This window comes from Ricinus communis, chromosome 9, assembly GCF_019578655.1.
Source record: "Ricinus communis isolate WT05 ecotype wild-type chromosome 9, ASM1957865v1, whole genome shotgun sequence".
In the NCBI taxonomy this organism is placed as follows: domain Eukaryota; kingdom Viridiplantae; phylum Streptophyta; class Magnoliopsida; order Malpighiales; family Euphorbiaceae; genus Ricinus; species Ricinus communis.
In genome coordinates this window covers 16,749,440-16,769,196 of record NC_063264.1, presented here as the reverse complement: position 1 = coordinate 16,769,196, position 19,757 = coordinate 16,749,440, and the positions used below count along the sequence as shown (strand labels likewise).

At 28.8% G+C, this 19,757-nt stretch overlaps 3 protein-coding genes across 4 annotated transcripts; all 3 read left to right on the top strand.

Moving 5' to 3' along the window:
- Positions 1-664: 664 nt before the first annotated feature.
- On the top strand, positions 665-2,568 carry LOC8289576 (E3 ubiquitin-protein ligase RMA3). The gene is made up of 2 exons (XM_002527553.4): positions 665-853; positions 1,541-2,568. The coding sequence occupies exon 2, from the start codon at positions 1,552-1,554 to the stop codon at positions 2,347-2,349; it is 798 nt and encodes a 265-aa protein (XP_002527599.1). The 5' UTR covers positions 665-853; positions 1,541-1,551; the 3' UTR covers positions 2,350-2,568.
- Positions 2,569-12,451: 9,883 nt separating this feature from the next.
- LOC8289577 (expansin-A12) lies at positions 12,452-14,425 on the top strand. The gene is made up of 3 exons (XM_025158863.2): positions 12,452-12,748; positions 13,397-13,706; positions 13,802-14,425. The coding sequence occupies exons 1-3, from the start codon at positions 12,589-12,591 to the stop codon at positions 14,112-14,114; spliced, it is 783 nt and encodes a 260-aa protein (XP_025014631.2). The 5' UTR covers positions 12,452-12,588; the 3' UTR covers positions 14,115-14,425.
- A 1,676-nt stretch (positions 14,426-16,101) lies between these two features.
- Positions 16,102-19,222, top strand: LOC8289578 (pentatricopeptide repeat-containing protein At4g21705, mitochondrial). Of its 2 annotated transcripts, none has more exons than XM_002527555.4 (2): positions 16,102-16,476; positions 17,535-19,222. In XM_002527555.4, exons 1-2 carry the CDS (start codon positions 16,213-16,215, stop codon positions 18,777-18,779), a joined length of 1,509 nt encoding a protein of 502 aa, XP_002527601.2. In that variant the 5' UTR covers positions 16,102-16,212; the 3' UTR covers positions 18,780-19,222. The 2 variants fall into 2 exon arrangements, with proteins under 2 accessions (XP_002527601.2, XP_015579915.2); XM_015724429.3 differs by having other exon boundaries at positions 16,338-16,476; positions 17,530-19,222.
- The last annotated feature ends 535 nt before the right edge of the window (positions 19,223-19,757 follow it).

Genomic DNA, 19,757 nt, shown 5'->3' with positions numbered 1-19,757 from the left:
AAGTTAATTTTCTAGTTAGATAATGATTATTCTAAAAAATTAGCATTATTTATTATATTTTAATATTATATTAACTAATAATTTACTTTTCTAATGAGAGAATAATTCTAATTATAGAAATTAATATTTTCATTTTATGTTTACTAATAACTTATATAATAATTATTAATTATAGAAAATAACAATATCAATTATATTGACAATATTAATTCATATAATATTAAGATTAATAAATAAATATTTTAAAATATTTAGAGATAATAATTAATTTTTATTATTTTTTAAAATATTATAAATTAATGTTAAATAGTAAAATAATATATTAAATTATATTTATAAATTTAATTTTATAATTAAAATAAAATAATAATAATAATTATTGAACGCATGAATAAACTAGTTGATTATAATTTTAAATACCAAACTAAATTAGATTTATTCTAAATTTCTAATGAAGAAATCTGTGCCCTCTAGAAGAAAATCCCTAAATAAAAATGTAAAATTTTTAGTTAAAATGACGCGTCATCACTTTTAGTAATAAAATTGATAACAATAATCTCTCCAATCCAAGACGTTAAAATTAGCAAACGCGGATCAATCGATTTTCTATGGGCCGCCCCACCGATTTATTATATAAACAGTAAACTGTTTGCTTTTTGTGCTATTTTTCATTTAATTTATTTATCTTCTTTTCTCTAATCTCTAAGTTCTCTCTCTTCCCCCCAAAAAAAGAAACCTTTCAAACCCCCCACCGAATTCAAGAAATTTAAGAACTGGGTTTTCAGTTAGATTCCCCATTGATAAACACATACCCTCTTTTTCTCTTGATCTGATTCAATCTTATTATTTACAGGTACAACTCTTTTCTTTGTGTTTCTAATATTAGACAACGTCTTTTTCTTGGGCGTTCTATTTTTAATTTAATTAATAGGATCAATTTTAAATTTTGGGTTTTGATTTGTATGATAATATTGATTGATATTAAGCTGTAGTGGATTTCTTGAATCATTCTTTTCTTACGTGATTTCGTTTGTGCATTTTGTAAATTTGTTTTGTTGCGCCTTGGGAAGCAAAGGAGAAATCTTTGGGATCATCTCTATATAGATGATGATATATTAAAAAAATCAGTGAAGATGGATTTTAGTGCTGATTGTTCATTGTTTCTTTGAAAGTTGTGATTTTTGTTAGTCTCGTCTATTATTGGTGGGTGCAGGAATCTGCGCCTTAACCTATCTATTTGATTAGCTTGAAGTGAATCTGTGTGTATAATCTTAATGCTATTTTATTATGATTATTTGTGCTTATTTAGATGCTTTGTGCTTAGCATATGATACCTGTCTCTTGTGGATATTGAACATTTGAAGTTTGTTTGATGGAAATGTATCTTCCTCATTAGGAAAATAAAAGAGGCACAGACAAAGATAGAACAGAAACTAAGAAATATATGTTTCTATGCTTTGTGCTTAACATCTTTAATATGGTTTGTGGTTGTATTCTTTATTTCCAACCAAATACTGAGTAATTTTAAAATTTGGTACAGAACTAATAGCTATGGAGCCACGATTCTTTGAGCATGACATGCACTTTGATGCTGAAGAAGATTTGACAGTCAAGCAGAAATGGAAATCTGTCTCGGCGGCAACAGGCCTTTCAGAGGATGATGATGACTGTTTTAGCTGCAACATATGCTTAGACTCAGCAAATGACCCTGTTGTTACTCTCTGTGGTCACTTGTACTGCTGGCCGTGTATTTATAAGTGGCTGCAGGTCAAACGAACTTCTTCAGATGTTGATGAACAGCAGCAGCAGCCTAGCTGCCCTGTTTGCAAGGCTAACATTTCTTCTAATTCCATGGTTCCCCTTTATGGTCGTGGTACATCCCAAAGTAATTCAGAAACAAAGAAGGGCTCGGTAGATGCAGCCATACCTCGGAGGCCTCCTCCCGCAATGAATACATCAATCACTAATACTTCTCAGCTAAGTCAGCAGCTTCATCCAAACTTCTTTCAGTCACATTCACAGTCACAACCGCAGTCCTTTCATCACCAACGATATTTCACTGATCGTTATGGAGGTTATGGGGCGTTGGCCTCGACCAATCTTGGCGCTGCAGCAATGACACAAATTTTCAGTCCTATGATCGGGATGTTCGGGGAGCTGATATTTTCGAGAACTTTTGGGACTTCGAACACAAGTTTGTTTGCTTACTCTTACCCAAATTCTAACTCTCTTATGGGAAGTTATAATAGTCCTAGGATGAGAAGGCAGGAGATGCAGCTTGAACAGTCTTTAAATAGGGTGACCATCTTTCTTCTTTGTTGCATCATTCTGTGCCTTCTCTTGTTTTAATAACATTAATTTTCAGCTTCTGTATATTTGTAAAAAGTGAGAAAATTAAGCACCGGACATACCCACAGGGACATAGACATTGTTAGAGGTTTTGCTGGAAACTCATCTCATTTGTGAGATTTCCGTTTGGTATCTCTATGTGTAAATAATAAACTCATTCATTAGTGGGAATTACCCCTTATTTCTATTGCAATAATAAAAAAAATGAATCGAATTAAATTATCGGTTTTTAATTTTTTTATAAATTCAGTTTATGTTCCTAGAAACTGAAAGTATATTAGTTTAGTTTGGTTTTAGATTTTAAAAATTCAGTTTAACTGAATAAATTGAAATGATATGCTTTTTATTATTTTATTAGTAAAAATATAAAATATATTATGAAACTTATAATGGATTTATATAACTTGATTTAGTTCAGTTTGTTATTCAGTTTGGTTTGATATATGTTTTGTATAGGATTTGACTAATTTAGTTGGAAGTTCATTTTGGTATGGATTCAGTTGGATTGATTTATATAAAATTTGGTATATTCACTAATTATAGGTCGCTACTGACCGAATGCATCTCCTCCACTTTTAAAACTTATTCAAGATTTTAGAGTGTTTTTTTAGCCATATTTTGAGTCCAATATTTGGTGGTCGAATTCTGTTTGGGTGCAAAGCTATGTTCGTAATCTACTGGTTGCATCTGTAGTTTTCAATTGTATTGGTCTGCTTGGGTCTTCATATAATATAAAACCTGGAATGGAAGCACGCAGGTTTGACGCCTTAGCGTCACCCTTGGTTTAGGCTCATGGTTTGTGGGTTGTTATCTTCTAGCTGCAGACAAGCCTTAACTACTTCCAGTGACGCCTATTCTTTAGTGTCTCCGAAAATTCAACTTTCAATAAAGGCCTGCAAGCGGATTACTCTTACCATTGACAATTCTTGGTCAAAACTTGAGGTAGTCCATTTTATTTATTTTTTAAATTATTCACTATCTTTTTATATTTAAAAATTATTTTTAGAATATTTAATATTCTTATTTCTTATTATTTTTTAGGTGAAAAAATATGTTTTATTTTTATTTCTGAGGTGAATGCACAAAATTAAAGAATAGGTAAATGATATTTAATTTTTTTTTTAATTTTTGTTTGAATGAATGAAAAAAATAAAATAATTTTTTTTAAAATATTTTGAGAAACAAATAAAATTATAAAAAGTAGTGTTGCAAATGGAGAAAAATAAGAAAAAGATAAATATAATATTATTTTTAAGGAAGATATTTAAGTCAATTTACTATTCAGTAACTTATAAAACTGGCTAGAGATATTATATTGAATATTTTTTAGCAGGTTCAAATACTTAATTGAATAAAAGAAATAGTTTAGACACCAAAATAGAAAAAACAGAAAAGTTAAGAAACTAAATTTATAATTTCTTCTATACTTAATTATATTAACCGACAAAATCACATATGTTGATCTATAAAAAAAATCAAATACTTAAAGTTTTTTTTTTAAGAGTCAAACTACATGCATATTTTATATATTTTTTTAGAAAAATTTCATATTAATTGAAAGCTTAATGCATCATGAATTATATGATAATGAGAATAATTATTTATCTAAATATTCTGTCACTATAAAGGTATAATACTCCATTCCAGAGGAACTATGGATAGAAAGAGTAGAATTTGAGATCTCCGTAGTTTCATATAAAGAAAAATAAAAGAAGCTTATTCTCTTATACAAAACAATTTTATGATGAAAAACAAGTATTAAAACTATTAAAATTGATTGCGCCGATCTAAATCATAACGATTGTACGAAAAGATTTAAGGAACCTAAAGTTTTATGGGTTCTTTACTTTACTCCTAAAAGTTTTGTTAAATTTAAGTGAAATGACTGCTTTAAGATAAAGGATTGCTACTAAAAGCTGAAGAAATAAGACTAATAAAATTAAAAGCTAAAGACACTTAACTGAGAAAATAATATTTATGAATACTAAAATAAATCTAAGTTAAGGGAATTAAAAAACTGAAAGAGAACATGAATACGTAAAAAGCTACAGTCTACAGAGAAAATATTACTAAATATTGTTGATTTGTCGATTTTATTTTTTGTCGAAATGATTGTTGGTCTTGATTCCGAAGTGAGTTCCTCAATTTATAAACTTCCACAACTTAGTGATCACGTCTTTGATAACTGCTTTAACCCACATTCTTAATGAAGCAATTTGTTGAGGCAATTAAGTACGTAAAACTATCTTTAGGAAAATGGTGCCATCAAAATTCTTACTTTTCCAAAAGTTAAACGTGAAGTTGTTATATAGAATGTGGTGCAATTGAATTTTCTAACTCTCTGCTGCATGACAATTCTTTCCTATATTTTCTCTTCTCTCTTCACTACCTTCAGCTTCTCAAACCAATTGACTCCTTATTCTCCATATTTTATACTTATTGATTCAATAAAGTCCTTAGATCAAGGTTCTTCATTGCACCGCTTTAGGTATTTAAAAATATTACTACACTGCATCAAATAATTGAGTCATTGCAATACATATTATAGACTCAACAACATCCTTGTATAATAACTCTTCACTGCACCACCTTGGATATTTGAGTCAGCAAAATAATTACTGCATCGTCTCAAGTTTCTAAGTTAGTAAAATGATTATTAGACTGTACTGCCTCAGCTAATTAAGTTAGTGCAATAAATAATGTTGACTCAACTATATTCATGCATAATGACTCTTCATTGCACCATTTTGGATATTTGAGTTAGCAAAATAATTATTGCACCGCCTCAAGTGTCTAAGTTAGTGCAATAATTATTATGTTATACTGCCTCCACTAGCTAAGTCAGTAAAATAATTATTGCACCACCTTAAGTATTTGAGTCAATAAAATAATCATTATACTGCACTGTCTCAACTATTTGAGTGTAATATGATTCCTTTATCATACAAATTGTAGAATCTTTAATTGAGATTTTCTCAATATTTTTAATTTTTCTTTTTTACAAATATTTATTAAAATTTTCTTTTCCTCATTAGAAATTCTCATAATAAATACAATGGGTTTTCATTAAAAATATATGCAATTCTGAAAATCTGCTTGAAATAATAAGTTTGGTCCAATAAAAAAAGAGTTAAAGAGTCAATTAGGCTAGCAAACATACATATATTTAATTCATTATATCAATATAATGTAAATAGATGTACTTAATGATGTTGGCCATTGATTGCTTAATCCAAATAGTCTTCTGCACATTCTACGCATCCTCATTAAGTAAATAATAACCAATATCGACATCTTGCTTACACATTCTACTACTTTGCTTCCTTTAAAAGAAAACGAAATATTTTATAATTATAAGAAGATTTTCTCACATGAGATATCATTTATTTCCTGCTATTCTGTGCATTCTATATGGGTGCCAATTTTTTTTTCTTTTTTTTCAAATTTATCATAATACGATTTTAATATAAATTCTTTGTCGGTGTTATTGTATTTCTTAAGTTTCTTTTTGTTATTAATTATGTTTAAGTAGCACTACAAATTTGATTAGGATAATTTGTTAAATTTTCTCTATCTTATTTAGTTAAGGTTGAATTCTTATACTTTAAATTGAAAAATAAAATAAAACATCACTAAATGTGTTCTGATTCATAAAAAAAAAAAAAAATTAAGGAGGAGAAGCGAATGTACGAAATTATTACAGTGAAAATTTACGATATAAATATAAGAAAACTAGTGGAATAAAAAGGAATGAAGAATATTTTTGAAAAAAGTAATTATAAAAATTTGGCTAGAATAAATTATTATTCCCTGCATTTAAAGAAAAAGAAATGGATTTTCTTTTCTAGAAATGTAAGGGTTAATTAATATTGATCTTGATACAAAGATATTTTGAGTTATCTTCTCCACAAATATATATAGATATCCTAATTTGATTATTTGAAGAGGTTTTCTAGAGACATAATATAACAAAATCATATTTGATTGGATTGCTACAATAAAATTATAGGACAAAGCAGATATTATCTTTGCATAAATCTTCAACTCTAGATTATATGATAAAAGAGTCTAATCTAATACAAACTTTATTTTGGAAAATTAACAAATCTATTTTCACACTATTTTAGAATTGATATTGGAGGAATAAAATTATTGTTGCAAATTTTTAGTTTAGAAGGATACTCATTTCATATGGAAGAATCATTTTTGCATTATCATTTTGGTACTACTATTATTTTCCTTGTTCTTCCAAATAAGGATAAGATTTGAACATATTGAAAAGGAATTAAATTTAAGAAAATAATGAAGTTGACAAGAAAAGGATAGGTTTGAACCCATGTTACTTGGTGTCATCTTCATTGTGCTGCGCTGTCTTTTTCCTCCCATACTTTTTTTAGCAAATGGGCTTAATTGTATGACGGCATTGCTTATGCACAGAAGCTAAGCAGCCTTTTTGACTATTGCAAGGATATGCCATATCTTGTAACTACTTATATGCTATACCTTTTATCCATATCCGGCAATCAAATTTAACCGGATAAATCTCGATCTTATCCACGTTTAAAATGATCCGATCTTGAAATTATTTAATCTTATATCGATACTAGAATTAGACTAACCGAAAGTCTTGCTAAAACTGATCCAAGATCAAAATAGTTAAAAGAATGAAATAGCTTAAATCAATAATAATTCCACGCATTCATTCTCAAACACTATCTGAATTAATCAACGCAAATATTTTATATTTTAAAATCAACATGATACAAAATATAATTATTTATTATAATAACAAATATTCTTTTGGCAATTAAGTATTATATAATTAAATAACTTTTATTGCTGATTTTTCTTAAAAATTAAATATTTTGATTTCACCTCCAAGTCTCCAACCTCTTAAAAAAAATAGGAAATTATACTTGGAGTAAAGCATTATTATTAAAGTCTACCCCATTTTTATAGTTATAATCTCTTAAAGCATCAACAATTATGATTACAATAATAAATAAGTCTCATTATTTTGAGATTATGAATAATAATTGCTTTTAAATATTTTAAAGTCACGCCTAAATCCTATATCACGTGATGGAAAGAAAGAAACTTATTCTTCTTTATTTTTGCACAATTAGTATCTATAAATCATCATTTACAAAAAAGAGTAGTAATTTTTTTTCTCACCTGAAATGACAGCAAAATTTTCGTTTTTTTTATCATGTTCATTTGTAAGCAGAGGGTGAGTGTAAGTTGTTGAATTAAATTACATCATTCTACCTCCAATATAAATTTTTATAATAAAACTACAAAGATGTCCACTTTATTGGAGGAAGACCAATCATAGAATGAGATTCTATGGTTGTAGCAGTTATGATGTAAATTAAAAAAAAAAGTGACTTTCTCTATCTCATGTGATATAAGTGTGATTTTAAAATATTTAAAGCGATTATTATTTGCGCTCTTAAAATAATGAGATTCTTACATTTAAGATTTTGAATGTTATTAGTATTATGGATTAATTGGACATTTTATAAAAATTGATGGGTTTAATCAGCCAAAATAAAATAAAAATTTAATTGGACTTTTTATAAAAGTTAATAAGTTTAATTGAGTTAAAAAAATAATAAAAATCTAATTAGACTTTTATAATAAATTTGAAAATATTTTTCTACCTTTTACCTTGTTTAGCACTCTATCTCCCGATTTTATAAGGCTACCACAGTAATATATCTCTCTTGTAGTTTAGCACGATGAATTATACATATTTTAACTAAAGTATTAACAATTTGGATAATTTGTTATGCAATATTATGTTTATTTATTATACTTCAGTAATAATATAATTAATAATAAAAAAGGATTTATTATAAACAAAAGTGTTAACCATCTTATTATTTATTTAGAGAATATGAACTAATGAGATTTTGATAAAAGTATTTGGGTTTTGGAATTGACCATTTTTTATCTATTTTTCTTACCGCAGTTGGTACTGATAATATTTTAAGATATTTAGATATAACAAGATAAATAGAGATGGTAAATTTTACTTTTATCCTTTTACCAATCTTAATCTATTTTTACTATATACGTATGAGTAATAAATAAGTAATAAATAGGTAATATATAAAAATAAATAGATTGTAAAAGAGTAGTAAGAAAATGATTCTTATTTATATCGGTTGGGTTAGATTGGATGTAGATATCTACTAATGAATCATCTTATCATTTTTTTTTAAATTATTTACAAAATCCTTCTTTTTAAAGTTTCAATAACACTTTTACCTTCAAACTGAATAAGTTAACAAAATATAATTTTCATTTGCAAAAAAAATACCTTTTTTCTAAAACATGAATAAATTTATAAAAAATAGTATTTTTTTTTCCAAAAAATGACACAACCATTTATTGGAAAATAAAAAATAGAAATTTGTTTATGCTCTTTTTTCTTTACTCATTTTTAAATTTAAAAAATATATCCTATATTATCAATATAATTACATTTTTTTAGATAGTCTATATTTTTTTTGTTAATTAAAAAAATACACTTAAGATCTTGAAGCTTTAAAATTGCCACGGTAATATGTTTTAACCACTATTTGTCTTGGATGATTTTTATATTTCACTTATTTATTGAATTAAAATTATAAATAAATATCTTTTTAAATTAAAATATTAAAATGTAAAGCAATCGTGACACATATTTCAAAAAAAAGAAAAGAAAAAGAGAATGAATGAATCAATGAATGTTTGAACCATCATGCTTACTCTTTTTTGTCTCTCAATATTCATTATTTGAATTTTATTTATTTATTTTCCTTTTTAATAGAATCATTTGTTTGATTGATTAATAAATTTAGGGAGGGTTTGATTGATTATAAGTGATCTTCATCTTTCAATTCAAAAGCTTAAATTTTTCTTTTACTTTTAAAACTATGTTCATTTATAAAATTATAAACATCATTATTCTAAAAAAATTATATATTGTTAGTGATTAAATGTGTTTTCCTTTTATTAAGTATTACTTAAATTTGAAATTTTAGAGTTTTGAAATTAGTTTTAGTATTAATAAGACAAAACTCATTGGTGTTTACCACTTTTTTTTTCTTTTTTTTTTCTACTTTTGTTCTTACTATAATTTCAGTGCACTGTTGATTATCTTTTAAATTAACGATTCTTTTACTTGTTGCATAACTTTTAAAGAACAAAATTATAGTTATAGTAGCTTTTGAAAAGCCTATATCATACACTATAAAAAAAATAACAATTTAGAGATCATTTTTACCTACCACACTAAAGTGGTCACTATTAGCTACCACATAGCGACTATTTTGCTTCCACTTGGAGACCAAATTTTTTTTTCTAAAATTTGCAATCACATTGTAACCATATAATGATTACACTACTAGCGACCACCAGATGTGGTATGTAAGTTCTCTAAACTAGACCACATAGTGTGGCTTCTAATCTGGGCGCCAATCAATAGTGGAGAAAATAACGACCATTTTAGAGACCACGAAGTTAGAGACGATAAATTGTGATTGCTAAATTGGACGCCAATCAATAACGTGAGTTTTTATCTACCACATAGAGACCAACTTTGTGGTCTCCGAATTAGAGACCAACAATGTGCTCTCTATTTTAATTTTTAGAATTATATTTTAATAATAATAATGTAATAGACTAACTAAATTGAGAATAATAATAATTTAATAATTTAATAATAATAACATAGTAAATAATATAATTTATAATCATATTATTTAGATTAACTCTAATATATTTTATATTTTATTTATTATTATTATTATTTTTAAATTATTAATAAATTTTATTATTCATTAAGTATATTATTTATGTTTATTGATTTAATTTTTATTTATATTATTTGATTTTTATAATTATTTATATGAAATATTATATATAATTATAAAATTAATAAATTTAAATAATGAAAATTAAAAATAATATATAAATAATAAATAAATATTTAAATTAAAATAATAATACACTTAAAGTAATAATGTAAATTAAAATAATAATTAAATAATATCATTAATCATGTGATAGCCTAGCCTAGAGAAGCAGTACGATGAGGGTGGGAAGTGGATGCGAGGGTAAGGATAGGATGCCTAAATAAAGAGCGACTTCTCACAGGTTTCTAGGATAACAATACTATAAGGTATGAGGGTACATGAATGAATTGAATTGAACATTAAAATAAGATGAGGAATGGTTGATAGGATAAACATAAGGAGTTGAAACTAATCACATGAAACGCTTTTTGGTTGTTTAGTTGTGGAGTTATAGGAACTCCAAAGTTCAACGTACTTGATTCGAGGAAATTTCAGGATGGGTGGCCTCTTAGAAAGTTTTCAAATCCGCCAAGGGAAGAGAAACGTAAGGCCAGTCGAGGTCAAAGCGGACAATATCTCATGTGATCCGATTCCGGGTCACTGTATAATAGCTAATTGGTTTCTAAATGGTTTCTCACGTCAGTGCATTAGCGACCAATTAGAGACCAGGTAGAGACCACTTTCGGGCTAGCTGATTAGCAACCACCATATGTGGTCTCTAAAGTGGTAGCTAAAGGTCTCTAAACTGCTTTTTCTTTTGTAGTGATATAACTAAGGGTGAGCAAAAAAATCGAAAAAATCAAACTGATTGGAATTGAATATCATTGGCTTCAACCAATACAAATTAAATTATAAAAATATTTAATAAATAAAATATATAAAATTTAAATTTCAATATAAAACTTAAAAAGTTTCAGTTTGACAATATTTATATTCCTAAATAAATCTTCTTAAAGCTCACATACAAGAATTAAGACATATACAGTATTAAATTGTCTCAATTATAATAAAATAATAATTTTATATGAGTAAAATATCAATTTATTGAAATACATAAAATTTCTACAAAATTTATTTTCACTTCAGTGAATTTCCTTTTTCCTACTCTATTAATACTTTCTCTCACAATGAATAAAGATAAAATTAAAAAAGAAATAATTAATACTCCATTAGTTGCTTAAAACAATACTTGATTTAAAATTAAAATTTTTTTTAAACGACACTTATTTCAGAATGGAAGAAGTAATATACTATAATTTGTAGAAGAAATGAATAGTTAAGTAGTTTAATTAAATTCATCAAAATTTAGTTTAATAATAAATAAAACAATATGAAAATAAAAGATATTTATTATACAATGTTTTTTAATAGGGTTTATCATGTTTGTCATTCATAAAAAAATAAATAAAAATAATTTTTCTTTATTAAAAATAATTAAGTTAACACTAATTGAATAAATAGATGGGTAAAGATTTATATGGATTATATAAATTGAGTATCCGTATGAACTTTAAATGGGTCAATGTATAGATAAATGGATTATTTAAAATCCATCATCTTCATATTTAATCCAAACCATCCATTTGCCACCTGGAAGGATAAATTCTACATAAAAACCATCTAAGATTGAATTTTATTGATTATGTTCTATGATTACTTTACCTTTTTTCTTCATACTTCGCTTTCACTCTGTTATATACTATAAAAAAGCAAAATTATCATAGAATTTTCCCTTGTCATTGTCATGATGAGTAAGTTACATAAATACTTATCTCAAGCCCTTTAAGGAGACATGTCACGAAGTAAGAAGAGGTACGAAAATTCAACATCTATGGATAAGCTATAGATATAATTCAGGAACAGGTTACTGTAACAGTAATGCAACCAATATGAACAGATTCACAAGGTGAAAATATTAAAATGAGAAAATGGTCGATCGAGTGCATGCAGCATATATATCACCAATAGGAAAAAGAAAATGTTTGAATTTAGATGTGAAGGAGAAACCCATTATAGCTAGGGCAGAAACACCGACTGCTGACCTAAAAGCAGATAAAAAGCACACAGAAGCATCACATGCATTTGCTCAATCATGTCCTGTTTCTGTCACCATAAACCGTACATGATTTTAGTACTTTATAGAACGTGGAGAAAAAACGCGTTTTTTTATTTAAAATCTGAAGACCTATTTTATATAATCAAGTTTTTCGTTATAATTTCAACGAATTATTCTCACTGCTAGGACAATAACAGGGTTAGATCCAGAAGTTTTGTAATATAATCACCGACAACCGCGTACTAGGGTTGTATAAAATGGAGGTCACTTTGTTCATGGATATTCGTGTTAACATTGAGCTACTTTTCATTCTTTGATTGATTTGTTTTCTTTTTTGACATGAAAATGGGGCCTATCGTCGTCAATCTTCCTAGTGTTTTGTGTTTGTATTTTATGTACGTTTTAGGTACTTTTCCTGAGGGGATTGCTGGTCAAGGCAATGGCTGGACTAATGCTCATGCTACTTTCTATGGTGCCAATCAGAACCCCAGCACTCTTGGTAAGTGGCATTTGATAGAGGGAAAACAAATTAGTGAGGGTTTCCAATTTGGTGTTTTTTTCTTCACAGCTCTACTCTTGTTTTATATGTTCACGTTGTGTACATTGCATACTAGCAGCTATCTATTTCGCCGAGTTTATATAGAAAACAATTTGAATTTATATATAAATAATCAAATTTAAAAACTGAATTTGATTAAATATAATTACTTTAATTCTTATTTAATTTTTTTTATTATCGAATTATCATTATTTATATATAATTTAGATTACATAGAGATTATAATTTACTCTTATCATTGTTAAGGGGTTGAATGTATATGCATGCATACTGTCTCATTATTGGATATATTCCAGATTCCAGTCTCAAACACCAAATCATCAAATAAATTTCACTTAGTATCATGTAGTATTGTACATGAATCTGCATAGGTATAAACAATATACTTGTTGGCCTCATATTTTTAATAATCATGCAAAAGAATCATTGAAAAGCACAGGATAATTATATGAAATAATGATGTACAGCACATGGTTAGTTGCACTTTATAATCATGTTTTGATATGGCCTACTCTTTCTTTCTGTAAATAAAAAACAATTGGTACAAAATTACTTATCAACAATACTACAATCATATGTTGTTACCAGGAGGAGCTTGTGGATATGACAATACATTTCATGCTGGGTTTGGAGTGCACACAACAGCTCTGAGTGGCGCACTGTTTAGAAACGGAGAAGCTTGTGGGGCTTGCTACCAAGTAATATGCGACTACAAGGCTGACCCTAAGTGGTGTCTCCGGTGTGGCGTTGTGACTATAACCGCCACCAATTTCTGCCCTCCGAACAACAATGGAGGGTGGTGTGACCCTCCCCGCCATCACTTTGACATGTCCATGCCTGCTTTTCTTCGCATTGCAAGACAAGGCAATGAAGGCATAGTTCCTGTACTATACAGAAGGTAATCAGAATATGCATATAATGGGTTTCCCCTCTGTTTGATTCAAGAATTTGCAGAACTGACATTAACTTATGAGAATGTTTATGAATTTGAAGGGTGGCATGCAAAAGAAGAGGAGGGGTCCATTTCACCTTAAGAGGACAATCAAATTTCAATTTAGTAATGGTTACAAACGTTGGAGGGAGTGGCGATATCAGGGCTGCATGGGTTAGAGGGTCAAGAACAAGAACATGGGTAGCCATGCACAGGAACTGGGGTGCAAATTGGCAAAGCAATGTCGACCTACGAAGCCAGACGTTGTCGTTTAAGCTCACTTTGGTTGATGGAAAAACACTCCAATTCTTCAATGTTGTCCCTTCAACTTGGAGGTTTGGACAGACATTTTCTTCTCGAAATCAGTTCTCTTAATTTAATTAAAAAAGAGATCGATAATGATAATAATAATAGTAATAATAATAATAATAATAATAATAAAAATAAAATGATAATAATAATAGACAGTTAGATGTCCAAAGAACTGCCATTTTTGTAACGTTCAAGGACATATAGCTAACATTATTATAAGTAAACATCATGTTCTAAATTGATTAATGTTGTTTCTTATTATTTGTACACGCAAATAGTTCCAAAAAATTGGAGCTATATATTGCTGTCTTTGTATTTAATTTTGATTCAATTACAACAAAGTCTAATAAAGAAAATTATGAATTAACATTTTACTATTTTATAGTAAAGTTTTCTGGGTCCTTAATTGCCAATTGGCCTTTAGATTAATTTGTTTGTTTTCTTTTCTTTGTTTTTGCAATTGAGTGAAGGACCAATTCAGTGAGTTACAATTAACTAATGATTACATTCGTCTTCTTTTCCTTTTTATTTTTATTTTTTTATAGAAAATCCTAAACTCTTAATCATTGAAAAGAATAATTTATTTTCGACAAATGGTTAAAATAAAAATAATTGAATATAATCAAGAAGTATAAAAGTAAAAATATCACATAAACATTTAAAGTTGATTTCATATTCTTTTATTACATTAACAAGCTCTTTTAGTTTATTTAGTGACTATTTTTAATCACATTATTAGCTCATTAGTCTTTATGAACAAAAAAGTTTTTATTATTAACATTTCAGCTTTATAATTTCCACAATGTCTGCCGAAATAAATAATCAAATCCCAAATCCCACAAAACCTAATAAAAGAGAATTTACGAAATTTCAAAAGATAATAAATTAAAAAATATATTTGTATGAGAAATAACAAACGAATAAGAAATATTTTGAATATAACAGTCAATGAGTGGTAATATTCTGTAAAATATAGAGCCAATAAGTTTGAATAATTGAGAAAGATTTCAGAGTCAAAAGGTTTGAATATGACTTCAATTTTTAAAGAAAACGAACAGATTCTGCAGAAAATAAGTTTTCTTCTTTTTCCTGTACTGAAATGTCTTTTAAATTAATAATAAATTATGGTAAAGTCATCTCAAAGAACATCTGGTTTGCTATTGATCTAATTTTATCCAAAATAATCTTCAACTTTGGCTTTTATTTTTGACCTTTTCTTCTTCAATAAAATTCATAAATTAGAGAGTTTAATTCTACTTTCTTAGTTATACTCCATACAATACACTAATCATTGAAGGAATGACATGTAAAATAATTATAAATTTAAAATATAAACTATTAATCTCTTAATAACTGAGTATAAAATACCCCAAATACATATTCCTTATTCATTTATTGTATGTAATAGCTTCAGAAGTAACTCAGATTTAAAAGAAAATAAATGACAATTACAAAAACTTTTGTCATTGTCTTTTTTGTCCAATTTACACAGAAATTGGAAAAGGTGGCACTCTGATGTGTTGGGTATGAATCATCTAAATTCATATTCAATTTTTTATGTGTTTACAATAGGATTTTTTTCATTTAATCCAGTAAACTTCTAATTTTTAATAAAATTCTTAAATAATTTATACTTAAAAAATTTTAATTTTTAAAAGTTAAAAAGTTATTTAATATAGAACTAAACGTTAAATTAGATTTGTAAATACCAAACCTTCACTTAATAAATTATTATATTTTTTAAGAATAAAAGAAAAGGAATTAATTTAAATAATTAATGTTTAACAACTCTTATATATGTTCGGCCACAATATTACACGTCATTAAAGAATTTTATATGTCATCGATGTTCTAACGAGAGTAAATGTCTAACATATGGAAGTGTTTAAATGGATTGCTATTTGAATGTCATGGTTATATTTGGGCAACACAGAAACATTGGGTACTAATGTGACAAGACTATCAAACATTAGGGTCGATTTTGGACCTTTCCCCATTTTTAAAAATTTTAATTCCAAAATTGCAAGGACAAATTAGTGTAATTGGCTAAACCCCTTTAAAACCCTAATTTCCAAATACTCTTAGAATTCCAGGACTGAAAGCTAAGCCCTTTGAACAAGATTACCAATATTACCATTATTGCCATTCACATATTCTCCAAATGGCATCAACAAGATTCTTCACAATCTTGAAAAGAACTCAGAGCTTAACGGCAAATGCAATCTTGACAAGAAGATACTATAACAAAGCAAGAACGGCAAGCAATACCCTCTTTGCAAGAATTAGTCCTCTTGGTGAGCCGGATATCAGTTTGGTTCCAGTTCTTGATAACTGGGTTCAAGAGGGAAAGAAAATCAGAGGATTTGAACTCCAAAAAATCATCAGAGATCTCCGTTGCCACAGGCGGTACACTCAGGCTCTTCAGGTACATTTCTGTTTGGTTTCTGAGGATGTGTAGGGAAGAAAAGGGCAAATGGGTGGCCTCTTGTTTAAACTGACGTGGATGTTCTATTTGTGCTTTTCTTGCTCTTGTTCTTGTGGGAAAATTAAAGAAATAAAAAAGAAAAGAAAAAAGAAAAAACAGAGAAATGTTCTCCAAAAGAATTTATATGAGCTCTTACCTTGATGAGCCCAAATTACATTACAATTTAGATGATATGTGGAAGAGATGTATAGAGACTATTCCACCCTATAGCATTTTTGCTTGAAATGGCTACTGTTATTACTTAACCTGATACCTCATAATTAAGCCCAAGAATTTCTTAATGGACAATATTAATTTCCTAAAGCAACTTGTTAAACATAGCTCCTGTTATACGAAAAACAGCAATTTCAACCAACCATGTGATCTCCTTATATTAATTGTTCTACCTGCTGCTATTGTCAGTTTGTTAGTCGTGTATCATTGTATCAGACATAATTGGTCAAATACTTGTTGCCTGGTAGTTTGTGTTATGTTCTTTTAATTCTGAGACAAGGGAACTTAAGAAGGATTATTGCAAAGACGAACTTTGTTTATGTCCTCTGCAATAGTTCAGTTATTGAAGATATAAATCAACATTAGTGTGTCTATTTGTACATACGTAATTATCTGTACATATATGATGGACCTGTCCTGTGCTTCTTCTGTGAAACCCATCTCCTTGTTCTTTCAAGGTTTTGCTTGTTTGTTGTCTGATTATGGAGTGTCTCTTCTAGACTCCGCTACCTTGCCCTGTTCATCAGTACTCTCAAAATTAAGGCAATAGTAAAGCACCACTGTTTAGTGCAAAAGAAAAAAGAAAAAAAGAAAAGCACAGCTGTTAACCTGCAATAGAATCTCTAATAGTTTAATTTCACTCTTTTTCTTAACTGGAATCTACTGGATTTTTATTTATTGATTTATGTAATGACATAAATGTTAAAGATTTCTGGCATCCCTATAAAATCTAAATCAATAACCGGGTTTCTTGATAATTATTTGTTGGATTATGAATAGTGCAGGTTTCTGAATGGATGAATGGGAAGGGACAGAGTGCATTCTCACCAGCAGACCATGCTGTGCAATTGGATCTGATTGGTAGAGTTCGTGGGTTGGAATCTGCAGAGAGTTATTTCCAAAACTTGGTTAATCAAGATAGAAATGACAAAACCTATGGTGCTCTTCTAAATTGCTATGTCAGAGAAGGTCTTGTTGACAAATCGCTTTACCATATGCAGAAGATGAAGGAATTAGGTTTTGCTTCCTCTCCTCTCAACTACAATGACCTCATGTGCCTCTATACACGCACTGGCCAGCTAGAAAAAGTCACCGATGTGCTTTCTGAGATGAAGGAGAACGGCATCACCCCCGACCTTTTCAGTTACAGGATTTGCATGAGCTCTTGTGCAGCAAGATCTGATCTTAAGGGTGTGGAGGAAATTCTGGAAGAAATGGAGAATCAATCTCACATCTCCATTGATTGGGTTACTTATTCCACAGTAGCCAGTATCTATGTAAAAGCAAGTTTGAAAGAGAAGGCACTTATCTACCTGAAGAAATGTGAACAGAAGGTGAATAGAGATGCACTGGGATACAATCATTTGATTTCACTAAATGCAAGTCTAGGGATTAAAGATGAGGTGATGAGATTATGGGGCCTCGTGAAAACAAAGTGTAAGAAGCAAGTCAACAGAGATTATATAACTATGCTGGGTGCTTTAGTCAAGCTTGAGGAGCTTGAAGAAGCTGATAAATTGCTACAAGAGTGGGAATCATCTTGCCAATGTTATGATTTTCGAGTCCCAAATGTACTCCTTATTGGGTATTGTCAGCAGGGGTTGATTGAAAAGGCTGAGGCAATGCTAAAAGATATTGTGAAAAAACAGAAGAACCCAACTCCAAATAGTTGGGCTATTATTGCAGCAGGATATGTGAATAAGCAGAATATGGAAAAGGCTTTTAACTGCATGAAGGAAGCTCTGACTGTTCAAGCAGAAAATAAGGGATGGAGACCGAAAGCTAATTTGATCTCTAGCATATTGAGTTGGCTTGGTGAGAATGGAGATGTTGAAGATGTAGAAGCATTTGTAAACTTACTAGAGACTAAGGTCCCAAAAGATAGGGAAATATATCATACCCTAATCAAGGCATATATCAGAGGAGGGAAACAGGTGGATGGAGTTCTGGAGAACATGACGGCTAATAAAATAGATGAGGATGAGGAAACAAAGACAATTCTTAGCTTGAGATTAAAAGATGTTGAATGATTCAATGCTGCTGATTTTGATGGGTTAGTTTAGTTTTGTTCATTTTGGCAAATTGGCCTGAAGTTCGTTGCTCTATGCAGATTCTCATGTTAGAAAAGCTCTGTCTTTATGCAGTGTGCATTCCAGTGTCAACCAAGCAGTCAATGTATCTTCAGTTTTAGAATTGCTGCAATGGAACTCTTTGGTCATCTTTCAATTTGTATTTTGGCTACCACTGAAAACCTTAGCATCACTCATATGCACTTGTTCAGCTTCTTCACTCTCTGCATTCTGTTAGATCTGATTCTGTGGCAGTCACATTTTACTGAAGTTGTGAGCAGGATTCAACAGCTCTCTTCATTTTAAATTTGCCTCATTAGAGAAAAGTTAGGTAATGTGACAGTGTTGTAAAAATTAACTTGCTGTAAACTGCATTTTGAAAATTATTATTATTTTTGGCCCAATCATAGAATGTCTATTGGCATTCTGCTTTTAGCTATTTTAGCATTGATTATAGTAGTAAAGATGATGGATATAAATGCATTTGAATGTGAAAATCTGAAAGTGTTCACTACCATCTTAGCTGAAAGCTAATATAATATAATAGAATTTCTTTTGATTCAAATGTTTGGCACTAAATACTACAGGAAAATCTAGTAATTTAAAAGAATAAAACTCTTAAACATAAACAAACTTTGGATGCATGACATAAATTAAATCTAGTGTCAACACTATAATGATACTTTTACACCTATATTGGGTATTAAAATAAATGAAATTAAGAAGTAATCTAAACTAATATTTGTCAATCAGAAAATAATTTTGTCCGATACTTTGAGAATTAAAGAGTTCTCAGATTCGAATCTTTCCACCGCCATTCACCAATAATACTGAAGATAAATAAATAGATAGTAGCTCATGGTCTATTTCATATCTCGTGAGGAAGAATATCTAAATAAATATTTTTTTTATTAAATAAAAATCTAGAATAATATTGGA

Coding starts and splice junctions, on each gene's coding strand:
- LOC8289576 (XM_002527553.4), top strand. CDS start 1,552: ATGGAGCCACGATTCTTTGAGCATGACATGCACTTTGATGCTGAAGAA.
- LOC8289577 (XM_025158863.2), top strand. CDS start 12,589: ATGAAAATGGGGCCTATCGTCGTCAATCTTCCTAGTGTTTTGTGTTTG. Junction 12,749..13,396: donor TCAGAACCCCAGCACTCTTG/GTAAGTGGCATT, acceptor TGTTGTTACCAG/GAGGAGCTTGTGGATATGAC. Junction 13,707..13,801: donor GTTCCTGTACTATACAGAAG/GTAATCAGAATA, acceptor ATGAATTTGAAG/GGTGGCATGCAAAAGAAGAG.
- LOC8289578 (XM_002527555.4), top strand. CDS start 16,213: ATGGCATCAACAAGATTCTTCACAATCTTGAAAAGAACTCAGAGCTTA. Junction 16,477..17,534: donor GGTACACTCAGGCTCTTCAG/GTACATTTCTGT, acceptor TGAATAGTGCAG/GTTTCTGAATGGATGAATGG.